We start from the raw sequence: 18562 nt of genomic DNA on the forward strand, positions 1-18562 counted from the left end.
CAGGTCTTTCTTCTGAAACATAATCCTCTGGAAAAGAGACTATGATCTAACTAAAAAGAATTTGCTGTTAAAGGGCAAGCCCACAACTTCTCCCCAAAAGGCCCTTCCTGGATGGAAGCCACCTTTAGAGCACAGCTGGCTGTCACTAGAATACTCTGTGCAAGAACAAGGCCCTTCTATCCCATTAGCACTGGCATCTATTAATTTTCAAATCGCCTCTGCCAGGATAATATTTCTAGTCTGTGGACCACTGGGGGATAATCCCTCTAGTCAACACTCAATTCATCCTGACACATTTTTTTTAATTCCTCAAAGAAAATCTAAAAAGAACAAAGCTTGCCACTATTTTCAGCAAAAGAAAGTAGGGAATTGAGAAAATAATAAGGAAAACAACTGCTTAAAATCCATTAGAATATTTAAAACCAATGTCATTTTTTAACTCATTAACAACTTGGATGAGTCTTAGAATAGACATGTCCCTCCACCACTTCGAAACACAGAAACAGCTAAAAGACCTTTTTCTCACATCTGCTCTTCCTCCTGAGTAGTCTTAAATACTTGGATGACACTCAAATTCATTCCACAGCTCCCACTTCCCCTCTGAGCTCTGCACTTCCGCAACATACTAGGGTGTCTATTGGGCACTTGAAACTTCATGCATGTAAAAGAGAAGTGACTTTAATCCTCAATCTCTCCTTCCTTAGTCTTCTCCATCTAAGAAAAAAACACTAGCATTCACACAGTTGCTAAAAGTAAAACAACAATCCTAAAAAGAAATTAAATGCAAAATAGATGACCATGAAACCATCCTGCTCAGTGAAACAGACCAGACACAAAAGGCAAAGGTTCTATGGGTTCCATTTATATGAGGTGTAGGGTTATCAAATTCACAGAGAAAGAAAGTAGGTGGCTGTGACCAGGAGCTGGGAGAGTGACTGGTAATGAATACTGAGTTTCAATTTGGGGATATGATAAAGCATGAGGCAGACAGTGCCCATGGTTGCTCAACAGTGTAAAGGCAGCTGGTGTCAATGAACTGTACATTTGAAAAAGTAAATGTATGTTACCTATATGTTACTATACTAAAGAAAAGAGATGTTATCAGATACCAAACTACCTTTTCCTTCACCATCTTTGCCCTACTGTCAGCAAGTCCTACCTTCAAGGTATTTGTGGAACTTATCAAATTACCATGTCTTTATCATCACAATCCAAGCTACCATCTTCAGCCTAGATTCCCACAATAGCCACTAGCTAGTCTTCCTGATTCCCCTAAGTCTATTCTATACATCACTGTTGGTCCTTTAAAGGAAGACAATAATCATGTCAATACCCTAGTTAAAATACCACTATGTCATTCTCCTGGGAAAAAAAAATTAAAATGTCCACTATGGATTACATTGCTCTGTAAGGGTTGCACCCGTCTACCTTTCCTCCAGTTCATTCTAGTCACATGGCATTCCTCCTGTTCCTTAAAATTTGTAGCTCACTTCATATCTCTGCTCAAATCCTATGTCTCTAGGGGTCTCACCTCAGAGAGCCCCACTGAAAGGAGCATCTCCCAAGCACTTGCTCATCCTGACACTGCTTCACTATTTCTCCTAACTCTCATTACTACCCAAAAAGTGTGCATTTATGTCTCTCCCATTGTCTGTAAGACCCTTAAAGACAGAAGCTTCAACTTTCACCACTATAAATGCAGACTCCAGGAAAGTGCTCAGCACATGGTTAAGTACCTAGTAGTTTCTGGACTGAATGGATGAGCACACTTAGCTTTATCTGTAGACACACTGCATTCTAGTCCTTTCATTTTTCATTTCAAGACATGGACCTTTTGAACATTAAGGAAAGCAAAAGGAAACCTCAATCATCGAAGTTCTCCACTTTACACAGTCAGACCATAGCAATAAGCAAGCCATTTACAATGCAATCAATGTAGACTCACAAGACAACAATGTACATGTCTAAAATTACCTGAATGAAATACTTCCTTCTGCCAGCACCAACTAACTCCCCAGATTGCTTCTGCCCAGATTCTTCCTCTGTTCACCAGGAACACCTCACTTAGGAAATGAGAGGGATGCTCAAAGTTCACACAACCAAAGATATCCACCATATAGCCTTTCCCGTTAGCTACAGATAGGTCTTTTCAAAAGGTGTATTACTGGATGTCTATAAGATCTGAATTTTAGTTGATTTAGTTGCTTAGATGCTTTTAGCTTTAATGTCTCTAACATCATCATTTAAATCACCTTTTTATTTGGCAAAAATACAATAAAATAACTGTCATGCCTTAATTTCTATGACAAGTCCTCTAAAACTAGGCAGGTAAGTGAAATTAAAAATGTTAGTCTTCTGCATATATAAGCATAGAGCTCAACAGATGAAAATCACAAATCAAGGGAATTGTGCTCATATGCAAAAATAATTTTCATTCATATTTCTTGACCTAGATACTCCATAGAATGTTTGAAATAGCCTATCAGAAACATGATACTGATATCTTATTCTCAATTAAGTATGCTGCCTTTTAATCATTTTTTAAAGAAAATGTGTATTTGAAGAACAGGATTAGACACAGTCATTTTTTATATAAGCTGCCCACAGAACCCAGAGGACAAGACTAGCACCTTGATCAGTTTCCATGGTGACTAGCAAAGAGCCCCATCATACTGCAGACAACATTCCAGTACAAATTTGAGGCCAAAGCTGTTCCAAGGCTTGGATAAGTCTTATGCTTTCTGTTTTATTGACAAGAAAAATTGAAACAGAAAGCAACCTGTTGTGTAGGGGATCCAGACGGCCTTCTGAGACTACCTGAGGACTTGCCTCCTTTAATTCAAGAATGTTCCATGGTTTGGGAGCCACAGGCAGTAATCCAACTTGTCATTTATTGTTCTTAGGAACCTCTAGCTTGTTATCTGTCCCCAGGTAATAGAATATCTTTTTAGAGCAGCAGAGGACTGGAGCCCCTGTCAGCTGGGAGGGGGTGCACTTTATCGCTCACAGCACAGTCAAGCCTCCTGACCTCTAACCGGTCATTTAAGACTTTACAGAAGCACAAAGGAGACTTGGGGGGGGGGTGGACATAGACTTTCTCAAGAAGCTTCTTCAGAACCTAAAAGAACTATTTAAAACAGCAGTCCATTTTTTTTTTTTTTTGTAAAATTGGTTGATGTGGTTAATTTGGCAAAGCCTATGAGAGATGGAAAAGGAAGCAAGACATGGTGAGAGGTTCAAGCTCATAATTATTTTTGTCTGATTGTGCCAACAATAAATAAAGGCTCTTTAAGACTGCTTCCCCTTCATCTAAGCGCTCTGACCCACTTCTGGATGACAGTGCTGACCCCAGCCCTTTCACACAGTGCATCTGCCAAAAGTGAACTAGCACACGGCCTGACCAGAAAGAAACAGGCTGGAATAAAATCCAGCATGTGAAATAGTCCACAGCCAAAATTAAAGCTTTAAAATGCCACAACCTAAAACAACACTGTTCTGAATTCAGATCTGTTCTCTTAGCCTTTAATTTTATCAAAGCTTTATTTATATGTAAATAAAATAAACCAACCCACTGTGCTTCTAGCATATAACATTTCATACACAAGTTTTGGGAGTTTGCAGTATATATTTTAACTGAAAATGTAAAATGCTGAAACACAAAAGCTTCTCAAAGCATAATTGTCCTAAGCAAAAATGATCATTGGTAATTTATGGGCTTTTGAGAAAGACCTGGAACTCATTCAAACCTTTGGAAATTTCCACCAAATGTAATCTATTTCCAATCAGTTGGCAGAGTTTACTGGATATATAGCAATGGTCCAGGCAGTAGTGGGAACTCACCTAGGATACAGCCTGACATCAGGGTCATTCTAATGGCAGGTGAATATATGAAGGGAAAGAGAAAGTGAGGCAATCTGTAACAACTAAGAAGACTTCGTAGAGGAAGAGGCATTCAACAAGGGACCTGACAGATAACAGGAGCTGACAAAGAAGGCAAGGAAGACATCCAGTCAGTGCAAAGGAAGAGTACATGCCAAGTGTCCAGTGGGAGACTGGGGATAACCAAGTGCAGAGTGGAAGACTGGGAATAGCCAAGTGCCCAGTGGAAGACTGGGGATAACCAAGGGCAGAGTGGAGACTAGGGATAGCCAAGGACAGAGTGGAGACTGGGGATAGCCAAGGACAGAGTGGAGACTAGCAATAACCAAGGGCATAGTGGAGACTGTGGATAGCCAAGGACAGAGTGGAGACTGGGGATAGCCAAGGACTGAGGATAACCAACCCTAGGAACAGAGCTACATAACCTGAGCAGAGACCTGGTTGCAATAAAAACATTTCTACAAGCAATGAAAAATCATTTTCTAATTCAAAGTGAGCGAGATTAAAGGGATCAAAGTAAAAGAGGGGTTGTATTGTTTGAGACATGAACTCAGGTGATGCAAGCTGGCCTGAAGTCTTACATGTAGACAAGGACGACCTTCAACTCCTGGTCCACCTGCCTCTGCCTTCCAAAGTGTATGAGTTACAGGTGTGTGCCTCTGCACCTGGCAAAATTCTAAGAGTTTCACCTAGATTCATAACAGTAGAGAAATGAGCTATTTCTCAAATTAAAAAGGCCAACGTTAGTGACTGGCAGGTGAGAATGGAATAGAGAGAAGAGATGACAGATGAGAACGATGTGAGGGTTGCAAGGGTTTTGGTACTCCTTCCTTCGGATGTGACTTCTATGTTCCCCTCCCCTTATACCTGAGAAAGCCCATGTCAATCTCAACTAGGCTGACTAACCAGATTAAGTCACAAAGGCCATATAGCTTCCACCTTAATGACCAGGACATCAACTTGAAGAGCACTTAGTCACCAGCCAAAAAGTTCCATTACACTGAGGCTGCCAAGCTCTGGGCAAGACTAGGCAATAGATAGTAAGGATGTTAATGTACTGCTACCTGCAACCCAAGTCCATTCGGCCTTCAGGTTCCCACAGCCAGTACCAAGCACATGGGGAAGAACGCTAGATAACCACTTAGGTCTTCCCGGCACTGAAGCTGCCACACTGTAACAGTAACTCCTACAGGTCTGTGACAGCCAGCCCTCCTCTCTCTCTCCAAATCTCTGTCCAAATCTCTATCCCATAGGAACTGGGAATGTACTAAAATGGCTGTAACTTCATTAAGCAAGGTTAGGGTACCCATCATTAACTCAAAGAGGTGGTGGCAAGGTGTAAACTAATTACTAAAAGACACATGAATGGAAGATTTTTAGAGAAGCTCATGAAGCTGGATCCATTTACATCGTTGAAATTTGATGCATCTGTGGGAACAGTGCCGGATCCATTTATGTGGTTGAAATTTGACCTATCAGTTAGAAATCAGATGATGATGAGTAAGTCACATAAAGAATTCAGGTTTTATTTTCTAATGGATGTTGACTGAAGAAGTGGTATTTCTAAAAGGGGAATATGTGTGAGAAACAATTTTTTTTTTAAATTTTGTAAAATTGTGTAAGAATGGAGTAATATGAAAAAGAGGAAACTAAAGAAGCCAGAGAAAGAAAACACACTGGTGGGAAGACAAGAAATAAAGATTCTTCTCAGGCATTGGGCCCTGTGGTGGACACTGTCAGCTGCAGGAAACCAAGAATCAGGAGAGAAACAGAAGAGATATATTTGACAGACTGCTGGGAAGTGAGGAACAGAAACTAAATACTGTGCCAATGAGTCAATCCAGAGAAGCTGAAAAGCAAAGGAAGATGAAGCCCAGGCTATGCAAATGGTGGCCCAAGAGCAAATACAGCTGAGAACTATGAGTGGCCCCACACAAAACTGTAAATTTACTTAAAATGCCACAAATTTTGTGTGTGTGTGTGTGTGTGTGTGTGTGTGTGTGTGTGTGTGTGTGTGTGTGTTCACGCATACTCACATGTCAAGATCAGGGGACAAACCTGGGTGCCACTCCAGAGGCTCACTTCCAACTTTGTTTGTGGCAGCTTCTCTCACTGGCCTAGAACTTCAAGTAGGCTGGACTATCCGGCTAGAGAGCTCAGAGGGTCTGGCTGTCTCCAAATCCCATCTTGCCATCAATATGGTACCTGTTTTTTTATGTGGGTTCTGGGATCTGAATTCAGGTCCACCACACACTTGAAGGGAAAGCACTTGAGACTGAGTTATCTCCCCAGCCCTCATAAATTATGTTTTTGCTTTCTTGGGGGTGTTTGTTTGTTTATCTTTATTTTGGTTTTTTGGTTGGAGGGGTTGTAACTCAATTGTAGTTCTTGAGCACGGATTTTGTAGACAATGATGTATTGTCAATGTAGAAAGGGCAAAGGGTTGAAAACACCTGGAACTGACACAGCCTGTAGAGTAAGTACACTCTCAAGTACGGCTTGAAGAAGAAAATAATAGGAAAGCCAGAGGCTTGAGTGCAAACGGAGATTAATGAGGATTGGTGCTTCATGCACTCAACCAACACATGCATTCTGTATGAGTAGACCTTAAGGGGAAAACTTAGTAAAGACAGACTGATGATAACCAGCAGGTATGCATGAGAGAAAACTGCTAGAAGAGTAATGAAATGAGCATTAAGAACAAAAGCAGAAAAATGGGGACTCCTATCTCTCTGAGGCAGAAAGGGAAGTCTGCAAGGATGACTGAAGAAAGAGAGATTTAATAGTGAGCAAGAACATGAAAGAGGTTATCAATGATAAGAAGGCCACTTTTCAATGAAGAGGAAGCAAGAGCATGTGCTGGAAAAGAAGCAACTAGAATGGGACAGGAGATGTGTGAGCAGGAAAGACTGGGAGTGGCCACCAAGAGAAGCAGGCCCCAGGCAAGGCAGCATAGGCATGGCTGCACACACTAGAGTACAATGCCTAAAGGCTAAGGCACAGAATCACAAAGTCAAGAGCATCCTGGGCCACAAAGTGAAACCCTGTTTAAAGGAAGTGTGGGGGATCCAGGAGGGAGGGTGGACTTGAGACAAGTCAAAGCCAAGGAAAGAGTGGCATAAAGTAGAAACAACAATCTACTAAACAGTCACTCAGGCTCTAAACTGACTAAAATGATAAGGGCAAGATCTTTCCAATTATGTAAGCACCATGCTGAGCATGGAGCCTGAGAGACTGCAGGCCCTCAAGATAGGAATAGCCTATGTATGAAAGAATAAGAAAAAGCTACGCATCAGCTATGTATGGATGCATGTAAGATGCTATGCCAAATATCAAATATTTGCAGGAATAATCATGACTAATATTTCTATTTTCAACCTAAAATAATGTCAGTTTTTGTAAAGACTCTTCTAATTGTAAAAATATTCTCTGAATCTCAGGGAATGTAAATAGTTGTGAATTTCAATGAACTTGTAAATATAAAATATTTCTTACCAAGAATTACCTCTGATTTTTAGAACAGAAAGCAAAAAGTAATGACTTTGCAATTGTCCCTCCAGGATTTGGTTTCTTGACCTCATGAACTTCAATCAAGTGGCCACATCAGGATTTCCCATGTGAACTTGTGAGAAACATCCTTTGACTCCAGATTCACACCATAATTACACTGCAAAGGATGATGTGTGAGGCTAGCCCCTGCAGCCCTATCCCAGCACTGTTAGCATTTCCCGTATGCTGGGCACCACAGGAGCATTCCCCATGCATTATCTTGTTAGACAATTCTATGAGGAAGGTTAGACACAAAATCCATTCAGTGTACAACAGTCAGAGCCAGAAACAAGCCCAGATCTGTAGAACAGCAAAGTTAGAATGTGAAGTACTAATGCAGAAAATACTGTTGTGAATAGAGATACATATGTTCAACTTTCCCAAACCCAAAGCCTGCATCATTTTGGAATCTGAGGGTTTTTTTGTTTTGAAAAGGAATCTCATGTAACCCAGGCAGGCCTTGAAGTGGAACTTGCTATGTGGTGAGCATGACTTTGAATTCCTGAACTTCCTGCTTCCACTTCCAAGTGCTAGCTAGGATTGCAGGTATGTGCCACCATACCCAGCCAAAACCTGACTCTTGAGCTAAATGTCCTAGTCAGTCCTAATATGATCACAGAACTTCAAAGGCTTAGGATAATATTAGTCACATGGAAAGGACATTTGTGAAAAAGGCAGTCATCTGGAGAGATTCCGTGTGAAGGCATTATATAATCACAGGAGAAGACAAATACTTAGAGATAAACATCAATGGAAAAAAAAAACACACCAACTCTTTGAAGATAATACTGCTTCATTTTTCATTTTTAAATCCAATTAAAAATCTACTTAATAAGTCATTCTAAAAATGGAATGTAAGAACTTAAAATTAAGTTTTGCTAAAATATACATTGACTTTTACTTTGAAATACTGTTTATACAAAATGTCAATCTAACTATTAATACTAAAAATTTGTTTGCAATTTACTATAGAATAATGTACATTATCTCATTTAGGTTTTCATTATTTCATTTGTTTGTGGGAAGTAAAAAACACAATTTATAGTGGACATGCTACAGAGAAGTTATTTAACACTTGAATCTATGTATATTTTTTATTTGGAGAAGCATACACTCTTTACTAACTCTTTCCATGGTCATTACTAACCGACCAAGAGTCGGCACTTAGAAGGCAGAAGCAGTAAAAACAGAAGTTCAAGGTAATCCCTTAGTACACAGAAAATTCAAACCCAGCCTGGGCTATACAGTGAGCTTGAATCCAGCCTGGGCTATGAGACCCTGTCTAAAAACCAGAAACAAACAAAGAGCTCACCATGTGCCATCCCTAGACTTAGACACTAAGGATTAAAGAAAAAGGGAAAAGACCAAAATCACTGTCTCCCAAATGTTCACAGACTGGCAGAGGAGACAAGTGAACCCCTAGACACAGGAGGTGAGGGAGCTGTGCTCTTCCCAGAGGACAAACACAGCTATAGGGAAAGGAGTTTGCTCTGGGCTGGAAATGCTGGGTGTGTGTCAAAGTGGTCCTCTTCGGCAAATGGCTAACATGCAGGTCTAGTGCCCAGGAGTGCTATCTAGATTACAACATATTAGCATCCAAGGAACAGGAGTCATGAGCAGAGCTAAGATGACTGACAATCATATAAAATGAGAAGGCCAAGTAGAATAGCAAAGGAACAAAAAGCTCAGGAGAGAAAGGGTTTTTTTCAGTCCAAAGTTTGAGGGTATAGTCCATCCTAGCAGGGAAACCAAGACAGCAGGAGCTTGAAGCAGCTGGTCACACTGAACAAAGAGAAAGCAGAGAGCCATGAATGCTGGTGCCAGCTTTCTCTTTTTATACAATCCAGGTCTAAGCCCAGGGAATGATGTGGTGGTTTGAAAGAAAATGGACCCCAAAGAGAGTGGCACTATTAGGAGGTGTAACCTTTTTGGAGGAAGTATGTCACTGTGTGGGTGGGCTTTGGGGTCTCTTTCTCAAGCTTCCCTCAGTGTGTCAGTCAACTTCCTGTTGTCTGCAAGAAGTATCATTCTCAGCTCCAGCACCATGTCTGCCTGCACACCACCAGGCTCCCCTTCATGATGATAATGGACTGAACCTCTGAAACTGTAAGCAAGCCACCCACAATATTTTCTTTATAAGAGCTGCGGTGGTCTCTTCACAGCAATATAGTCATTTAGCTTCTATGTGCTTTTACTTCCTGTCTACAATGGGGATTGTGTGGTAGCTGTTAAATATAATAATAAAGAGAATAAAGCGGTAGCAGTCAGTCCAAGAAAGGAGCTGGCACATAATTCACTTCAGAAAATGCACTTTACTAGGAGACCTGGAGTCTAGAGACCATGACTGGCCCCAAAGTGAGAAGGAGAGCATTAGACCAACAATGGTACAAAGTATGAGAGAGACCAAACACGATGCCAGGCTTCAGAAGAAGGACTGGCTCACCTTTAAAACCTGGAAAGGGGCTCCATTAAGAGTGAGAATAAGAAGGACAGACAGACAGACAGACAGACAGACAGACAGACAGACAGACAGACAGACACACACACACACACACACACACACACACACACACACACACACACACACACACACACGAAAGGGAAGTCAGAGGAGCCTATTCAGAGACCCAGCTGGGAAGTCTGAGAAAATCCTAGAGCAATCCAAGAACAAAGGAAATATCAGACTTTTATACAACTCTGTTTACATCATGTGGTTTAGTTCAACAGAGATTATGTAACAAAGACCACAAAGAACAAGGTGATGGTTAGAACCATCAGTTAGGGACAGTTAATGCTCTGTCCTGGGAAAGCAGCAGGGAGGTGTGGCCTTTGAAGACTGACCACTCTCTTAAAGGGGTAGGCTCCTTTTCTAACACAACCTCGTCCTACTCCATTGCAATGAAGAGGAAATGAGCCAAAAAACAAGTCATGGGAATCATTCTATGTAAACTGCTAACTAACTACACTAAGTAAGTGCTCAGTAAGTATTAGTTACGGTGTTATTGTAAAAAATACTAGAATAGCCATATGAATGCAATAATAAAAAATAACAGTGCCATTGAATTTCACAACATGGGAAAGACACTTACTTGGAGGGTATTCAGAGAATACTTTACTGAGATACCCTCAGAGAAAGGCTAACTGTGTGAGCACTGTAAACAACCCCCAGACACACATTAGGACAGTCACTGGATTTTTGTAAGCACTCAATTCCCCCACCCAGCCACACCCTTGTGCAGAATAGAATAACCAGGTCCTGGAAAAGGGGACACAGAAAGCTGAAGAAAACTGTACAGAACATTCCTGTAGAAATACAGCTGGTTGCTGGGCACTGGTGGCGCACACCTTTAATCCCAGCACTCAGGAGGCAGAGGCAGGCGGATCTCTGAGTTTGAGGCCAGCCTGGTCTCCAGAGTGAGTGCCAGGATAGGCTCCAAAGCTACACAGAGAAACCCTGTCTCGAAAAAAAAAAATGTAGCTGGTTACAAAATAATAGAATGCTTTGCTTGAATAGCAGCAAAGGCTTCTGGGTATAAATCTGAGCAGGCAGCTCTGTGACTACAAGTTATGAGTTGTGGCAGAGTATACTGGAAGAACTGGAGCACAGGTAGGAAGGGGTCACACCAACCATGGTGTGCTAGTCTGTGAGCTCCCCAGAGGCAACGACTGTGTCTTCTCCATTTCTACAGCTTCCAAACACAGGGCCTGAGACAGAGTAGTCGTTGAGGTATAAAGAAATGAAGGGGCCAAAGCAGCAACATGAGCTTTCATTAAAATGGAAATACAAGAAACAGATCTATATTGGGAAAAATAGAGACAAGGATATGTCCTGGCTGAAAGGAGCATCCAGGAAAGGGTGCAATAGATGACGGCTATAAAACTGATCAACACAGCCTGGTCTTCAGTACCTCTTCCCATGAGAATCAAACACAACTGCACAACTGCATTCATGAAAACATTCCGCTGGGGGAAATTGCTTCTGTCTCAAACAAAAGCTACTCATCGTGAGTAGATTTACTATTTATGTGCCCTTGGATTTTTTTTCATCATTTTAAGATATCTGTCTTCCTTTTACCTTTGCTAGTTCATAAAACTTTAAGATCACACAATGTTTCTACTATTATAAAACAAAAGAATTTTTTTACAAGTAAAATCTTATTAAAGGGTTTGATTAACAATTTCTCATTTGCAAAAGAAATTACTATAAAAACAATTTCAACTATATACCATCAAAAATATTACTAGAACTGGGAACATAGCTCAGTGGTAGAGCACTGGCTAGCATGCAATGGACCCAGGATTCAATTTCTACCACCTTAAAAAAAGAGAGATAGAGATAGCTAAGATAGATACATACAGATACACAGAGATATATATACATATAAATACTGCATAGGTACTAGTATTTACAATACACTTTTATAAATGTAGTGTTAGCAGGCTACAAGCTTCTATAGTATGGGTTTGTTTTTCTTTATTTTCCCAGGGAGGAGGCAGTGAATGCTACAGGTAATCCATATACTTACTGAAATAAAATGAATTGTCTTAGAAAGCTTATGGAACTTACCAACGATTTCTGATGGCCTTTATGTTTCCTTCTCTCAGACTCAGCGCTCTTTCCCAATGTGCATTAAAATTATGCTACAGGGACTGGAGAGATGGCTCAGCAGTTAAGAGACTTGGCTGCTCTTCCAGAGGAGCCAGGTTCAGTTCCCAGCACTTACATAGCACCTTACAACTGTCTGTAACTCCAGTCCCAGGGGCTCCTACACCCTCTTATGACTTCCATAGGCACTAGCTACATGCATGTGGTGCAGAGACATAAATGCTGGCAAAACACCCATACACGTAAAAATAATAAATATTTTTTTAATTATACTGTAAAAGTATAAAAGTTGTTTAGAAAAATCAAGAAATATGATTGTCAGTATACATGGTCAGTAGTATATCAGGTAAACGTTAGAAAGGGAGGGCTAGGGATTGATTTACAGTGTTGTGACACATGAACACCTATGCACACAAACCACACACATCACTAGTGTAACTGGTAGTACACACCTGTAATATCAGCTCTTGGAAAGCTTAGGCAGGGGCATTCTGAGTTCAAAGGCCAGCCTGGGCTACAAAATAAGTTTCACGTCAGCCTGTACTACATACATAGTGAGAGCCTCCCCCATGAGAAAAATGATAGATAAATAAATAAATAAATAAATAAAGCAAGTAAGCAAGCTCACTGGCTCTTATATCAATATGGCTGCCTAGACACGTATGTTGATTTTTCCTCTTCTTCCAAACTACACTAAAATGACAAGGGGGAAAGCCATTTAAAACCAAGTTATCTTTACCCTGCAGAAAGGGGACCATTATTAGCAGATTAGATTTTTTTTTTTAAGAAAACCCTAGATTTCCAGATCCATGGCTTCAGACTTCAGCACTGAACCTTCTATAGAGGGGGGTGGTTAAGAGAGACAGCACAGCCCTCTGCTACACCTAGAGGGAGGGTTAAGAGAGACTATATGAGCCTCTGCTGCATCTAGGATTTCTGACTTTTTAAGGTCTGAAGTAGGGCTGAAATTTTGTGTTTCCAAAAATCCCCAAGTGTACTGATTCTGCTGGTTAGAGGGCACTATGAAAGCAACTATCCTACTATTCTAAATAAACGGAGACCAAAAAGAAAAAACAAAAAGGAAAAAGAACCACATTACTCTGAATTAATTCTAATCAGACTCAGAGTCAAGAAAATGCTACAAATAACCCCTCCTTTTTTTAAGAAACAATAAGCTGAAAGTAAGAAACAGTCTAGAAAATTGGAGAAAGCAATCCCCAAACTTAAAAAATGTAGAAGGGCTAAATAATTATACTTGAATAGAGAGGAATGTGCAAGGGAATAAGGATTCTTGGGAAACACAAATGATGAACAGCCAAAGAGTACGAGAGAAAACAAATGCACGCAGGGTCAGTTCCTCTCTGATGGGTTTCTGCAATGAGGACAAACGCATTAATGAAGAGAAGGTTCCCTAAAGAGAAAACACTCAAGGCCAATTTCCAAGCATGCAACGCCTTTTAAAGCCAACAACCTGACAAATGTTTGTGACGATTTCAAATTTTAAAAGCCATAAAGAAAACCTTAAAAGCTTTGGGGGAAAACAACACATGTTATTACAGAGTCCTCTGAATCAGAAAAGCATTAGTCATTTTCATTAGTATGTCAGAAAAAAAAAATGGAATACTGTTTTCAAAGTTCAAAAAGTGATTTTGAGCCTTAAATTCTACATCTTTGTTAAAATATCAAATACAAAGAAAGAATAAAGCTATCTTCAGAAATTAAAGAACTAGGAGAGTTGACTTCCTCTATGTACTCACCTGCCACTTCTTTCCTCAGTGATGCTCCAGGGGCATCACTGAGTGACAGCAGTGGTGTGGGCAGAGTGACATGCTGCCTCTAGTTCCTTTCAGCTCCTCCTCATATGACATCTGACTCTTACCCCACTCCCCAGGATTAATCTGAACCTACCAGGAAATCTAAAGTATCCTTCCTATCTCAAGAACTTTACCTTAATTATGCCAAGTCTCTTTTGCCATTAAAGGTGGGCTTCGTGAAGTAAGACAGAAATACTTTTAGTCACCCATCTGCCCACCAAACCACAGAAGAACTCAAGGATGCATCCAGAGGAGGGAAAAAGAAATTCAAGAAAAAGAACAAGATGAGATGCAAGAAGGCATGTCCCCCACAAAATGTAAAGAAATGGGTTTTTTAAATTTGACTTGATGGTAGAATTTCCTTGAGGCAGGAGCACAACTTTAAAGAAACAATGCGGGATTTTTTCCCTACTAGTCCAGTTAGGATACCTGGTTCTACAGTGAATGAAGTTTATAATAACCCTCACATTTTTAGAAACCAGGGCCAAAATCTTGACACATGAACATGCCTAGCTCTGCATTCTAGCAAATTCTGGATCCCTATCTCAGCAGAACACATACATGCATAATGCATTACCATTTTTCCATATGTGCTGTCCATAAGGAACTAAAACAGCATGACAGAAAATAAGAGAGAAGTACAGCCACAGCTAAACACAATAATAAATCTTACCTGTGTTTCGTGTGTGTGTATACATTCGAGTATTTATATATGGATTTCATACATAAATATGAAATATGCTAGGACATTTTAAAAAATAGTAAGTTGGAAATAAGAAACCAAATGAAACATGTATTTAATATATATGAAAGGGAAATTAAAATAGATTATAAAATAGATTATAAAATAATACCTATCTATGTATTATTAACTAATGACTTGCAGGATTACATTCTATGTTCAGTGTTCATTTTCCTTTTTCCTTTTAATACCTAAAAGACAGATAATACCTATCATAAATAAGAGTATTTAAAAAGGTGTATTCCTATCAACTATAGCTAACATAAGATGAAGCATACCTTCTGGAGAACATGTATATAACTTATGCAGAATGTAAGACTACAATAGAAGACTGACACTGTAAGAGCAGCAAAATGGTTCAGCCAGTAGAAGCACTTGCCACACAAGCCTCATAGCCTGAGTTTGATCCCAGAACCCACATACAACACCAAAATGCTGTTGTAACCGCAGAACTCCCATTGCAAGATGGGTGGCAGAAGCAAGAAATCCCAGAGTTGTAAGCCAGCCAGCCTGAAGTCTGTAGCAGCACAGCACAAAAAAAAAAAAAAAAAGGAGCCCTGCCTCAAATACAAGGTGGACGGGACTCAACTCCCCAAAGTCCTTTGGCCTCCATACCCACAGCATACATGTGCCTGCACACACATACACACACACAAACACACGCACACACATTCACACAGTAACAGTAAATACAATTTAAAAATCAATTAAAAGAAAAAAATGAATGCCATTGTAGTGGACTGGGGAGGTGGTTCAGTGGTAGAGCACCAGGCCTAGAATGTACAAAGCCCTAGGTTCAATTCCCAGTCCCAGAAAAAAAACAAAACAAAACAAAACTCATTGTACTTTTTTTGTAATAATTGGGAAAGGGCACCAACCTAGATATTTGAAAAATCATATGGAAACCTACCACTATAGAAGCTTCCTAAAGTATATACATATATAAAAGGAATTTAAATAGTTATCATATAATGGGGGAGGTAATACCCCAACTTGAGTAGTGGTCAAACATGTTCTACAGACACAAATAACACACACACACATGCAAACATCACAGGCTATTTCCAAGGCTACTGGTTACTCTCCATTATGTGATGGTAAGGCCTTATTGCCAAAGACATTTACTTATGTCACTGAACATGGAAAAATTGAGCTGATGCCAACTAGAAACTTCACCTCTCCTGACTAGTGTTCAGGATGATGGGAAATACTTTGAACGCTATCAGTGAAGAAAAGTAATCATCAATGTCCCAGCTATAAATCCTGAGACCTACTGCTGCCTGAAGCTATATCAGTGCAATAGAGGCATAAATGTTATGGCAGTTGCCAAATTCTTTTTTATTGGATTTAAGGCCCACTCCATGAGATGGAACCCATACCTGCCCCTGCTAAAGTGCCCAAGAACCTCAGACTATACAGGTCATAGACCTTGAGAAAAGCCTAATACTATTAAACATTCTGCTAAATAAACACAGCAATAAAATAACCCCTACTGATGCATTTCTATACCTATAGATCAACGCCTCACTCGACCCTCATCAGAGCTTCTCCCTGGGAACTAGCACAAAGATCCACAATTGGACAATATACAGAGACTTAGAGACTTCGAAGCATTCATCCATAAATGGTGTCTTCATCCAACCCCTCCCTTAAGACTCAGAGATCAACATAGAAGAGGAGACAGAGGTGGTAGATGACTCCAGGGAAACAGCATCTTCCAGACACAACAGGACTGACACACATATAAACTTAAAAGATCCTGCACGAGTTAGAACCAGACAAAATCCCAGCACTGAGAAGGGGAAGTGGACACAAAGCTCCACCCTGAATCAAGAAGTTATCTGCAACTGATACCTGTTGCAAAACAGAAAATCAGTTTTCTTCAGTGGTGTCACTGGGTTTATCAACCACACTCCATGCCCAAGAGTGGCTAGGAAACACAAAGTAGACTCCATGTCTTTTTTTTGGGGGGGGGAGTGTTGTATGCTTTTTGCTTTGGTTTGGGTTTGTTTTATTTCCTTGGGGGTTTTTTGTTTTTGCCTTAATTGGTTTTACTTTTTAATTCATTGTCTGTTTTGGCTTTGGTTGTTGTTGTTTTCCTGTTTTTGTTTTTTTCAAAGAGAACATGAATTTGAGTAGGTAGGGAGATGAGGAGGATCTGGGAGGAGTTGGGGGAGGGGAAAGAATATGATCAAAATTGCTTTTTAAAATTTTTTCAAAAAAAGTTAAAAAAAAAATCCCAAAGCTATTGTTGCGGGCTAGGGAGGTCAGTGGTAGAGCATCAACCCCACAGTCCCAAGAAAAAATAAATCCTGTCGTTGTCCTTTAATTAAAGTAAGTGGGGAAAGCAGAAGCAACCTAAAGATTCACTCAAAACAAAAGTGATCCTCCTTGAAAGCAGCAGTCACCAAATGAGGTATAGGGCTGGAGAGATGGCTCAGCCACAGAATGGGGTGCATGACTGGAGAAATGGCTCAGCGATGGCTCAGCCACAGAATGGGGTGCAGGACTGGAGAAATGGCTAAGCCACAGAATACGGTACAGGGCTGGAGAGATGGCTAAGCCACAGAATGGAGTGCAGGGCTGGAGAGATGGCTCAGCCACAGGATGAGGTAAGGGGCTGGAGATATGGCTAAGCCATGAGGCACAGGGCTAGAGAGAAATGGCTAAGCCATTAGGAGAAACTGCTGCTTTTGCAGGGGTGCTAAGTGCTGTTTCCAGAGCCAACATGGCTGCCTACAACTGCATGCAACTCCAATTCCAGGGCTCTGGCCTCCTCAGGCTTCTGCACACACATCATGACATAAATTCATGCAAACACACATATAAATAAAAAATAAATCTTAAAAAAAGAGAAAAAAGAATGAAGGCTGTCACAAAAATATGCATGCACATGTGGGCTTAATTTGTATATGAAGAGATGAAAAGCTGAATTAATACATACAAAACTATCCTATAGTTAGTCTGATGGTATAAAAGGGAGAATGGACAATCTTTAAGTCTTACATTATACATATATTCTATTCAAATTGTGCTCCAAAGGACTACCACTTTTAGAGTATCTTTTAACTTTAAAAAAAAAAAAAATAAGTTGAAACTAATTTCTGCCTGAACCAGGCAGGCATGGGAGCCTTGGAAGCTGAAGCAAAAGGATTCTGACCTAGCTTGGGCTACAAAGTTAAGGTCTAGACATTCCTGGGATTCATACTATAGACTTAGCCTCCAAAAAAAAAAAAAAAAAAAAAGTTATTGAACTCAGTATTGGGTAATTGAACTACCAAACATATGGATTGTAACAGTAAATTTTTATTTAAAAAAAAATGGCCTATGTACAAGAACATGAATCCTATCATGAGGTACATGGCCAACATTTAATTACAACACCACTGTTAACCAAATGAAGCGGTATTAATGGCAGCATTTTTAGTGCCTTAAAAATGTGCAACTGACTGAAACTAGACTATACAGCTTCTGGCAACAACACTTCATCACTGCCTTAAAAACATTGTAATGCATCAGTACTCTTATTGATGAATACCTATATAGGGAAACACCGTAACCACGCCTCCTAAGAGCTGGCTACAGGTGTGCCTGACCATGCCTGTCAGGGTGTGGTCAAGGTGAGGTCAGGATGATGCTGGATAGGTTCTTAAGGGATGGCAAAGCACATGGGAGCCCTTCTCTCTGGTCTCGCTGCCTTGCTGCCCTGGGCATGCTCTGGCTTGTATTTGGCTGGTGTTTATCTGAATAAAGACATCTTAACCATACAGACTACGGATCAATTCTCGTTATATACCTACCGAATCGTTCGCTGCCAGTGCAAGAGCAAGGTTCACTGAAAGAAATAGAGAGAATTCAGTTTAGTAACTTTTCTTCTATGCAAATTAACTCACCTTTTAACATGTCCCTCACTGGTAAAAGAGCAAGGATGAGGTCTGTTTACTTAGATATAGTTTGTTTACTTTTCAAAAT

At 40.3% G+C, this 18562-nt stretch overlaps 1 protein-coding gene across 1 annotated transcript in view; it reads right to left on the reverse strand.

Annotated features, from left to right (window-relative positions):
- The window catches only part of LOC100760955 (iron-sulfur protein NUBPL), a 189904-nt gene that overhangs the window by 168822 nt on the left and 2520 nt on the right, over positions 1–18562 (reverse strand). The window contains exon 3 of the mRNA XM_027416314.1: positions 18391–18425. Coding sequence (XP_027272115.1) covers positions 18391–18425 — 35 coding nt within the window. The remainder of the gene's footprint in view (positions 1–18390; positions 18426–18562) is intronic.

The sequence above is a fragment of the Cricetulus griseus genome, chromosome 5 (assembly GCF_003668045.3).
Source record: "Cricetulus griseus strain 17A/GY chromosome 5, alternate assembly CriGri-PICRH-1.0, whole genome shotgun sequence".
NCBI lineage: Eukaryota > Metazoa > Chordata > Mammalia > Rodentia > Cricetidae > Cricetulus > Cricetulus griseus.